Here is a 12,046-nt window from a genome sequence, read left to right as displayed (position 1 = left end):
AGAAATGGTCTGACAAAGGAAACCATGAACAGTTCTTTGACACTGAAAATAGCAGAAGTATGAGATGGCTACACTTGTTCTGCAGAGTTGGGTAAGCAATCTGACTCTTATGGCAGAGTGTCCCAAGCATCTTTTGCACACCGCTTCCGGCAGAAGCAGACAGCTGGGAAGTGTTAGGGTTATAAGACTCAGCGAACTATCATCTTGGGTGCTCATTCCTGTCTTGGGGATCACAAGGGATGAAAAACACAAAGGGCAACATGGCAGGTCACTGAAACCTCTTTTACATATTTAAGTTTCAGCTTGTGGAGAAAGAACATAAGCTATTGTGAACTGCTCTAGGAAGTACAGTATATACTTAAAACAGTCCCCACACTCACACACACACACATGTATATAAGCTATAAACTACCATATTTTACATTACTACATGTAAGGATCTATCATGACAGAAGCTTCTTTCTATATCTCATTCCAGGGAAAAAAGTTAGTGATGTATTTGATCAAATTAAAAATTAAGTAGCAAGTTTTACTGTTCTATCATTAACTGATACTTGCCTCTGAGGTAAAGAGATCTTCATTTCCAGGCCCATGATGAAAGGGATTTTATTCTTCATGTTATGCCATGTTGTGAACTACACTTGACTTATGGCAAATAATGAAGAGGGAAGGACATAGTGTGTGTTTTAGGCTTCTGTGGACAGATAAGCATATACTTGTAGTTTAATTTCATGACCTCACCCATATAACTAAAGCTATTTTTACTCGGGCCTGTGATTACCAGAACATTACCATATAAAACATTCTCAAAATATATTTACTGACTTTCAAAAAAAAAAAAAAGGCAGGCAAAAGATGAACAGATACTGTATCAACTTTTAAAAACCCCAAACATGTTAACTAAAATTTGATATTTTTCATTGCCAATAAAGTCAAACAAAAAATTGGAAAATAGGTTAAACATTCTAGTAATTTTTTTTGCCAGTGAACTGTAAATATATGTCAATAATTTTTTAAAAATTCCTTCACATAAAAAGCCTGCCTAGCAGTTAAATGCATAATAGAATTTCTTCAACTTCAGAATAACAACATGTGTGTTTTAGTTGCTGCTGTAACATATTAATGAATATAAGCTGTGAAAAGCAGAAAGAACCTTCCTAGCTTAATGCATTTGATTCTGTGCATTTAGTTTTTCCTGACTATATTATGGCAATAGCCACTGAGTGTGGAATTTGGCCACTCCTCAAGGGTGATCTTTCTTCCAGTTAGAAAAATGGTTCAATTGTTTATAAACAAAAGAGCTCTCCCCCCTTACCTTTTTATAATTCCCCTCCATATCCAATGAGGATTCTTGACTGATGATGTCATCCATTCCATCACTGTCCAAATTCATCCTTTAACTCTTTAGAATTTCACTTAAGAAATAACCTCCCATGAATTCTGATAGGCTGATGTGCCAACTGCCCAGTTCCCTGGTTACTGCTCATGCTGACATGGAGAGCTGGCTAAGAGGCTGTGCCTGGCTGTGTGTGTTCTTGCCCCCCTCTGTCCCACAGACACTGCCCCGCCCAGCCTCCCTGCCCTTTCCTTGCTCTGGCACTGGGCAGCTGCTGTTCTCTGAGGCTCACTCTGCCCCCGACACTTGGCTTGCTGACTCTGGCCTTCCCACCATCTGCTGTCACCTTCCCCTGAATGATCCCGCCCCAATTCCTCTCCACAGCACCTTTCCTGTTCCCAAGAAAGGAAAAGAGAGGCACTCAGCTTCAGCCAGCTGATTCAACTCCCGGTTCAGGGCCGAGTGTGGACTGGAGCTCTGTGAGGAAACTAGCAATCTGAACCAGGGGTAGATTGTGTGGGATAAAAATAGATGTGAAAACTTCCAGCCCAGCCGACTTCACTACTGAGTTAAAAGCTGGGTATCCCATGACAAAACTAAAACAGTATAATTTAAAGGCTGACCTGTAACACAGATGTTTGCTTTTTTCCCCCCTAAACTGATCATTTCTTAAAATCACATGTAAAAGTCTCATCTGGTAGGAGCTCCAGGATGAGACTGAAATTCACTTCCAACACAGAGAAGGACCCTTCTGCCCTGGGAGCAGTGCTTTGTTCTATTAATATAGGCAACAGAAAAAGATCCATCAACTTTTCTTTAAAATTCAAGCAGTGGCGGGCTTTTTCACAAAAGCAAACGTTCTTTTCTGCTGCTCTCTTTACACTTTTCCCATGGCTTCTGGTTTTGTTTACAGGCTTTACTAAAGAGAGGGAAAAGGCCCACAGCTGGAGGATGTTTTGGTGCAAGATGCAGACAAGCAGAAGTGCACACACAAACACACACTCATCAGGATCAGCTTACTACTGTCATAAACTAAAAATTATGCCCACTGTTTATTTCCAAAAAATAAAGCTACTGTTTGCAGGAGAAATAGGTCAGAAAAGAATTCAAAGGGCAAGGCTTCATTTAGCAACACCGTCTTACACTCTGACAAGCTTAGATAAAAAGCAGCAAGTATATTAGTCAATAAATTTTCCAATATAGATTCTTGTGCAACCACAATACTGTTAAGAATAGAGTTCTAAAAGCAAAAAGGCTATTCAAGATAACCTTTTGGCCTCTGAACCGCTGCTGACATGCTCACCTTCAGTGTCTACTTATTTCTCTCCACATTTTTTTTAAATTCAATTTGTAGAAGATTTGTGGCATAAATGTGTCTCAAGGTAGTTTATAATAGCCCTACTTCCATAAAGCAAATACTTCCCTCTGTAGCCCCCGAGCCAAAGTGAAATCTTCCCTTTACTCCATTCTCATTGCCCCACCTCAGCTCCGAAAATAATGAATTGCATGTTTGTCAGATGTTACAATAACAAGTTGTCTCTCATGAAACACATTTGCATTTGGGCAGGGTTTTCCCTGGAAGACATCTCCCTTGTCTTACTCTCCTTCAAACCCCAGGACCCTCACTCCAGATGGGGGTCCCACTGTCTGCATGCAGGCAGCCCAGAATGCTTCCTGGGGCTGTGGCAATGCTGGCCACAGACTGCTGCTCCCAGTGCCCAGTGCAAGTGCTCAAAATACAGGAGAATTCACCAAGGCTAAGACTTTGGGGTTAAAGTATGCTCTAGTTTGAAGGACCCTGTGTATGTCAAATCCTGCCAAAGGAGGTTAGTTAAAATGAAGGAAGTATGCATCTTCTTACCTGGCATATATTAACATAACAATAGCTACCCTTTATTGAGGGAGGGGTTGCTATGTGCCAGGCACTTTATATGCACCTCCCACATATGTCTTTAATCCTCTCAATAATATTTTGGAATAGATATTACTATCAGTTGTGTTTTACGGCAAAATGAAAGCGCTCAGTGAGGTTAAGGAAGATGAACATGGGCTCTCTGCCTCTGTGGCCCACACTCTAAATGAGTGTGCCAGACCATCCCACACTGGCCGCCTCTGTAAGAAATAATTGTGCTGAATAAAATAATCAAGTATAGCTTTTATTTATTTATTTAGACAGGGTCTTGCTCTGTTGCCCAGGCTGGAGTGCAGTGGCATGATCATGGCTCACTGCCACCTTGACCTCCAGGCTCAAGTGATCCTCCCACCTCAGCTTTCTGAGTAGCTGGGACTATAGGTGTGCACCACTATGCCTGGATAATTTTAAAAAGTTTTTGTAGGGCCAGGATCTCACTATGTTGCCCAGGCTGGTCTTGAGCTCTTGGGCTCAGGTGATCTTCCTATCTTGGCCTCCCAAAGTACTGAGATTATAGATGTGAAGCACCACGCCCATCCAAGCATAGCTTTTAAAGATTAGAGTTCAACACAGACAAATCTAGCAGAGCTCCAGATATGTGGTTTGGATCTGTGTCCCCACCAAAATCTCATGTTCAATTGTAATCACCAATGTTGGAGGTAGGGCCTGGTGTGAGGTAATTGGACCATGGGGGTGGTTTCTAATGGTTTAGCACCATCCCCCTAATGCTGCTCTGGTGACAAGAGTTCTCATGAGATCTGGTTGTTTAAAAGTGTGTAGCACCTCCCCGCTCTTTCCCTTCCTCCTGCTCTGGCCGTGTGAAGATGTGCCTGCTTCCCCTTTGCCTTCTGCCGTAATTGTAAGTTTCCTGAGGCCTCCCCCACCATGCTTCCTCTACTGCCAGCAGAACCATGAGCCAATTAAACCTCTTTTATTTATAAATTACCTAGTCTCAGGTATTTCCTTTTTTTTTTTTTTTTTTTTTTGAGATGGAATCTCCAGCCTGGAGTGCAGTGGCACAATCTTGGCTCACTGCAACTTCTGCCTCCCAGGTTCAAACGATTCTTCGACTTCAGCCTCTCAAGTAGCTGAGATTACAGGTGCCCGCCACCACGCCCAGCTAATTTTCGTATTTTTAGTAGAAACGGGGCTTCATCATGTTGGCTAGGATGGTCTCGAACTCCTGACCTCAGGTGATCCACCCGCCTCGGCCTCCCAAAATGCTGGGATTACAGGTGTGAGCCACCACGCCTGGCCAGGTATTTCTTTATAGCAGTGTAAGAATGGACTAATACAGCTCCCTGTATAACAATATCAAGAGCTGAATCAACATTTTCCAGATCATACATCTGGAACACCCAGCACGTATTGTCGCATATCTCTTCCTGATGAAGCCTCAAGAAATGAAACAGAAGCTACTTCACTGATGTCAGAACCTAGTAGGCTACATGATGAATTTTCCTTTTCAGTTTACCTGGTGTCTTTTAGCACCACTGTTGCTTCTTTCCAACAGCCACTGTGGTTTCAAGCTCTTTTCTAAGGGGACCGGGATTTGTCATCTTGTTTGCTCCACAGCATGCAGAACACTGCCTTGCACACGATAAGTGCACAATGAAGAGCTGTTGACTAAGTACGTGAACACAGGAAATATGAACGCACTGCTTAAAATGTTTCCTCTAAATGCTGTCCACAGTAGGAAACATTAATAGGGCTTTTCAACTGACATCTTCTGTGGAACTCACATATGTTCAAAAGGAAAAAAGGGTCTGCTTTGATTGAATGAGGAAGGCTACCACACCCCACCTGGATGCTCTATTCTCCTATTATCCCAGCCCTAGCACAGCCTCTCAGGAAAGCTCTGTGGAAAGGAAGCCCTAGGACCCTGCAGACCCCACTCACTCTGCAGACTAGAGCTTGAAAAGCTCTAAAGACCGTAAAAATGGCTCTTTCACAGTAGCAGCAAAGCAGTATTCTGCTCCTGGCTCCATGACTGTACTGATTTCCAGACCTCAGTCCACTCCACTTGGGGTTCAGCTACAACATGAATTTCATTCTTATCTGGGTTAATATCCTAGTCCACTTAGCAACCTATAATCGATAGCTAACATGGATGAAATTATAAAAATTTAGAGGCTGCAAGACTCAGTAAGATACATAAAATGACATGCCTAATTACTAATATCTTTTTACTTTAATTTTAACGGAGTGGGCTTAAGTATACAATTAAAATGAGAAAAACTGAACTCTCATGATTATGTATATATACATACAAATTAATATATTTGTACTAGTAATATAGTAATGATATACATACACATGTATATACACATACATTGATAATATATTATCTTTTGGAGAAAGGCACCTCAAAATTCAAGATGGAAATTTCCCAACAAAACAACAGCAACAAGGAATAGTACTGAGAATACTAAAAGACCATTCCATTCCTCTACCTGCTTGCTCCTTTTTTGTCATAAGTGTTCTCTAATAAGCACTATACAGAGAGAAGTGATAGAACATTTGCTCCTGAAACATGAATGCAAGAGGTTGAGGGCAGTTCTCAGTGGTGGTGACATCACTGTGCACCCTCCCTAAAGAAGCTCAGCACGTAGATAAACTCGTAGCCCAAACCCTTTCCAGATGGAGCTGTGCCACCATTTTCAGGATAGCTTGTGCCAGCTTAAAATATCTGAGAGTTTCCTATTATGTGTGGCATCACTGATCTGTGAAACTTTCTAGAGTTTTGCTACTCAAAGTGTGTTCTCCAAGCAGATTATCAACAGCACTGGGAGCTTTCTAGAAATGTAAGCCCTCCAGTCCCACTCCAGAACCACTGAATCAGAAATTGCATTTAAAAAAAAAAGAGACCCCTAGGATTTTTGAATATAACTTAAAGTGTAGAAGGGTTGCTCTAGAACTTGAAAAAAAAAAAAAAATCATTATCAGCCATTATCCCTCTATTTCAAACCACATTTCTAGGCAGGGTGGCAAGACCTTGACTACATGCTTGGGATCAACACTGTAATTAATTTCACTTCCATGTGGTCCAAATGAATACAGGAATGGAAAACACAAAATAAAACACCACCTTGGCAGAGACTTGAGCTGAATGTAATGCCTGATGGTTTGGCAGTAGCTTGCAAATGGGGAGACAGCCACTCCTATCCTTCTATGGGGATTGTCTCTGGTACCTCCTCTGCTGCTGCCCTGTCTAGAATGAACTGTCCATGCATAAGATGGGCCCAGATACTAGTGCTCTCCCTTAGAAAACCTACTCACAGTCACTTAGAATCCTTGAGGTTGAAAAAGCCTCTTCCCACTTGCTGCTCTGAATTTCAAGGACTAGCATGAAGAGCTTCAGTTTCCTGTTGAGCCATGATCTGAATTGAAAGGCACATTGCTCACCTGAGTTAATGCTTTTAAATGATCATTATCAGCCATTGGTGGAAATTATTAACTCTGAGAACACTGACCACATTACTGGGAGATCACTTATGCACTGTCAAAAGATTTTCCTATTCATACACGGAAACTTGATTTCATCCTGATTAACCCTTCATCTCCCACTGCATTCTCCTCGGTCTTAACATCCATATTCCATGTACTAGATTTATAACCTCTTTTCAAATAATTTTTTCTTCTGTGCAAAGTTCATCTAAATTTGGTTTGCTTTTCAATTAAAGTATTCTGATAGCTAGAAAAGCCATGAAAATATGCAGGCCATTTAAAGGACTTTGCTGTATAGATTTTTTAAAAATTAAAATAATGGTATTAAAAGTGTGGGGTGCAGAGGTGGCAGTGTTGGGAGTAGACAGAGTGTCACACAATTTCCTACATCTAAAAGATCGTGGGCCATAGTTGTAAATCTTCGTGTCCAACTAAAACTGAGCATGAGAAACTCAACTATGGTCACCCTGATGGCCATCGCACAGCTTCCAAGTGGAACCAATTTTAATGTCCTCATTATGTTTCTCTGTGTGTTCTTTCCCCATTAATGGCTTTCCTACACTGATTGTCACTTAGGCCTCTCTGATGGTTGTTTTCTTTTGAATTCAAGCAGTTTTGTCAAATTACTTTCTATTTCAGGAAGCTTGGTAGTTTCTGATGCTTCTATATAGTGCACAGGGGAATACTAAGTACACCAAGATTTCAAACTTTCCCTTGTTATAGAGAATATAAATAAATAATGGGATATGACTTCAATGGGATAGGGCTCTATTAATGTTGGGCTTCTGTATGTAAAATTGTGATTTGTTCCCCAAGATTTTATATATTTGTGCGTATGTATGTGCATGAATAGGGGGTCTCTACTTTCGAACAAGCATCAGTGCAATGTGATATTTTCCATAGAGATGCCCCATTTCCTTCCCACCCCCCATCACCACCATCCTTTCCAAGAATAAATACTAGACCTTTGGATTAAAATATGTTTCACATATGTACCTCTTAAAATCACTCAAAGTCTGAATCATGAAGTTTGAGGCCCAAGTGCTACTTTAAATAGAAATGATGTGCGTGTACTAAATTTCTATGTCAGATCAGGCCCACAATGAAGCCCTGCTAATTTTTTTTTTCCATGTGGGGCTCTTATCATTGTGCTCCTTTTGTGGTAAAGCATATAAATTAGATTTTCAGACATCTGAGCTAAAAAAAAATGCATATAAATTTATCTCCAAAATTATTTTATTGATTTCAAAGGTTATTACCTCTTTGGAAAAACAGAACTATATCTCAACAAGGCTGACAACAATTATACTTTAAACAGGCAAAACAATGAAGACCAAGTACTCTTCAGTACTATTAACTATAGAAAAAATATTCCCCATCAAAAAAATCTATAGAATAAAACAGAAAATTGTCTCATTGAACTTATATTTAAACGCCTCCATCAAATAGAGCACTAAAATGCTTTGAAATTCCCTTTTCCATTCTAATATCTTTTTCCCTCCTGTGGAAGAAACCAGGCTTAAACTGGGTGGAATCTCGAACTCAAATTTGATACCTTGTTTTCTCAATCACAGGAAGAAGGGATTGAGAGACTAGTCCTCACTTGTCCTGGTGTTGATAGGGATAGAATATATTTGCTTTCCTTTGTTAACCATTAATGACCCACTAGAATCTGGGCATAAAAGGCTGTTTACTACTTTCTCCAACAAGAATTTTAAGAATATCATGATGTACTACTTAAACTGATATACTCCCTAGTTTTATCATTTAAGAGCAACACAGGGTGTTTTTTATTTTATGTGCTGGGTATGGTACCTCAATTGGGCTGAAACATTTGGCCACAGAAAACTTTGATATTCCATGCGGCAGTAAAATTATCCCTCTATAAGGCAGATGGATGTATTAAAACTTTGCAAAACTCATTATAGTAAGAAAGGCAGCTTGGAGACGAGTACTTGCAAAGCACTTGGGGACAGACCATGAGGTTCATCTTGGGAAAATTCTCTGGATGAAGAAGTAGGCTTGGAGGTATTTTCTTAATGCATTGTCTCTGGGAAGGCTGGAATGTCTGTGCATCCCAGTCATTCATTTATTTTGTGCCTTGCACTGCACCCCCAATTCTGGCACACGAGATGTTTAAAGTGCTGGCAACTGGTCAAGAGGCTGAGAAGCCAGGTACATGGACTTCTGAGGTCAGCTTCACCAACTCCTTGTTACAATGTATGGATCTGAGCTTATCTCTGGGGTTACGATGGGAAACCCTGATCCTAGGGACTCAGAACATCAACAATTGCATAAAGTGCAATTCAATCCAACAAACATTTATTGAACACATACTCTGTGTATAAGGCAGAGACTTGTGAAAATTTAAAGAAGGCCCGTTGTCTTCAAGAAGCCTATTGTCGGCCAGGCACGATGGCTTACGCCTGTGATCCCAGCACTTTGGGAGGCCGAGGTGGGCAGATCACCTGAGGTCAGGAGTTTGAGACCAGCCTGGCCAATGTGGTGAAAACCCGTTTCTACTAAAAATACAGAAAATTAGCTGGGCATGGTGGTGGGCACATGTAATCCCAGCTACTCAGGAGGCTAAGGTGGGATAATTGCTGGAACCCGGGAGGTGGAGGTTACAGTGAGCCAAGATTGCGCCACAGCATGCCAGCCTGGGCGACGGAGCAAGACTCCATCTAAAAAAAAAAAAAAAAGAAGAAGCTTGTCGTCTAATGGAGGAGACAGTCCTATATGTAAATAGTTGTAAATGGGTTCTAATGCAAGTAAAAACAAAATGTACTGAGAAGGAGGCATCTGGACTGAGAGATAAACGGGAAAAGTTTCCTGAAGGAGGTGGCATTTGAGCCTTGAGAGCTGCATTAGCCTGCAGTGGGTGGGAGCAGGTGGTGTGTGGGTAGGAGACATCTCAGCCTGAGGCATTGCAGCTAAGAACTGATGGCACTGTGAAGGCAGGAGTAAAGGGTCTGGAGCGAGAAGCGTTTCTGCCTAGGGGTCAGAAACAAATGTTGGGCCTTGAAGGCCATGTAGAGGAGTCTGAAATGTATCCCAAGGAACACAGGGAAGCATTAAATATTTCTGACGGTGCTTCTCATGACCTGGTATGTGTTTGAAGAAGGGACTCTTTATGCTCCCAAGGGAGGAAAAAGATGAGTGTTATTCACACACTATTTTACTTTCTCTTCTTCAAGTCTCCATTCCCACAGTAGCTAAGAATGTCAGGGTGCGATCTATATCTGGGGCAGTCATAAGGGAATTTAAGCAATGGCAAGAAAGGTATGAAAGCATGTCATTGTTTTAATGTACACACTTAGCCGAAAACCCCACTCCAGGAAAGAGGGAAAAAATATTTAAGAGCTTTTAAGCAAAACGGACCCTTCGACCTAAACTTGTGCTTTCAAGTTTACAATATTTCTAAGCTGTCTATCAAAAACCATTTAGAAAAATGTGGCCTCTTGAAGGCTGCCAGGCCTGAAGCTGTGGGCAAGTTTCTTTCCTGAAGAGATTGGCTTCCTCCCAAGACTGGAAAATGGAGGACGATAGCTCTATCTTTTAACAGGGCTATGACCACAAATGACAACACATGCCTCAGTAACCTCTTTGCTAACATAAATCCTGTAAGGAAGAAAAGCATATGAAGATGACAATGAGGTGAGCACTTTTAAAAACAAAACAAAACAGCCATGAAAAATTCTGTAGGAGAATTCCTTCTGTTTATTCCTCCTTGGTTTACGTTGTTCAAAGAACAGTGCATATAAACCCTTGCTCAAACAGGGGTGTTCAGGCTCTTGGTAGCAGCAAAACTCTCTTTTTCAAAACAAATCATCCATTTAGAAAAGCAATGTATAAGAATCCATTGTATTTCTACATATTAGCAAGATACAACTGGGAAATGAAGTGAGACGGTTTCCCTGGGCTGCTGAACAATCCTCACCGAACCCCTGATGTGCTCAGAAGAAATGACACAAGAGGAACGGGGCTCTTAATTCATGATAACTGACTTGTTTATGCAGAAAGGCAGCCTCTGGCAGGGGACCTGGCAACTCTTATGCCAGGAAGTTAACTGGGAAAGTCTCCATTTCACAGATGAGAAAACTAACAAGAAATAAGGGGATAGATAACCAGCTCACACACAATGAAAACAGTGCAGGTTCATGGTGGGAGGAGGGGAAGGAGTAGGACTGAAAGTCATAAAACAAGAAACCAAAGTGGCATAGAATGTTTACAATGCTTTTTTTTTTTTTTTTTTTGAGACAGAGTCTTGCTCTGTCGCCCAGGATGGAGTGCAGTGGCGCGATCTTGGCTCACTGCAAGCTCCGCCTCCCGGGTTCACGCCACTCTCCTGCGTCAGCCTCCCGAGTAGCTGGGACTACAGGCGCCCAACACCTTGCCCAGCTGATTTTTTGTATTTTTTTTTTTAGTAGAGACGGGGTTTCACTGTGTTAGCCAGGATGGTCTCGATATCCTGACCTCGTGATCTGCCTGCCTCGGCCTCCCAAAGTGCTGGGATTACAGGCGTGAGCCACTGCGCCCGGCCTTACAATGCCTTTTTTGTTAGTCAATTTTACAAATAGTAGACATATCCATCTGTACTACTTGAGGACCTATTCTAAGCACTGGGAAAGCAGACAGGACAAAGATAAAATCCCTGCCCTCATGAAGTGAGTGAGGGAGCCAGAAAATAAACAAATAAGTAAAATATGTACTATGATAAATGGTGATAAATAAGTATAAAAATAAATTAGAGAAGCATGATAGAAATATTGGGATAGGCCGTGCGTGGTAGCTCATGCCTGTAATCCCAGCACTTTGGGAGGCCGAGGCGGGCAGATCACCTGAGGTAAGGAGTTCGAGACCAGCCTGGCCAAATGGCCAACATGGTGAAAGCCCATCTCTAGTAAAAATGCAAAAATTAGCTGGGCATGGTGGCGGGCGCCTGTAATCCCAGCTACTCAGGAGACTGAGGTAGGAGAATTGCTTGAACCCAGCAGACGGAGGGTGCAGTAAGCTGAGATAGCGCCATTGCACTCTAGCCTGGGCAACAGAGCGAGACTCCATCTCAAAAAAAAAAAAAAAAAAAAAAGAAATATTGGGATAGAACTGAAGAGCTGGAAGTTTACAGATTACATCCAGATAAGGCTTCACCTAGAAGTGACATCTGAGCAAGGACTCACAGAAAGTGAGAGAGTAATGGATGGGGGTAGAGGTGACAATATGAGGTAAATATCTATAAGATGTAAAATATTAGATGCCTGGTTGAATGTGAATTTCAGATAAACAGTGAACAATATTTTAGTGTATGTCCCAAATACTGTAGGTTATTTGCTAAATCTGGCAACTCTACA

General features: G+C 41.5%; 1 protein-coding gene across 13 annotated transcripts in view; it reads right to left on the bottom strand.

Moving 5' to 3' along the window:
* Positions 1–12,046, bottom strand: part of SCHIP1 (schwannomin interacting protein 1) — a 613,549-nt gene that overhangs the window by 42,399 nt on the left and 559,104 nt on the right. The window contains exon 1 of one of the 13 annotated variants that reach the window (XM_063620363.1): positions 1,316–1,765. The exons of 9 other annotated variants lie outside the window; for them this stretch is intronic. In XM_063620363.1, coding sequence (XP_063476433.1) covers positions 1,316–1,393 — 78 coding nt within the window. In that variant the 5' untranslated portion in view covers positions 1,394–1,765. Of the gene's footprint in view, positions 1–1,315; positions 1,766–12,046 lie in introns of those variants that run through there. 3 more of the 13 variants (XM_063620361.1, XM_063620360.1, XM_063620359.1) reach the window with 3 other exon arrangements.

Source organism: Symphalangus syndactylus, chromosome 17, assembly GCF_028878055.3.
Source record: "Symphalangus syndactylus isolate Jambi chromosome 17, NHGRI_mSymSyn1-v2.1_pri, whole genome shotgun sequence".
Lineage (NCBI taxonomy): Eukaryota > Metazoa > Chordata > Mammalia > Primates > Hylobatidae > Symphalangus > Symphalangus syndactylus.
Note: the sequence above shows the minus strand (reverse complement) of the source record. Positions and strands in the feature narration are given on the sequence as shown.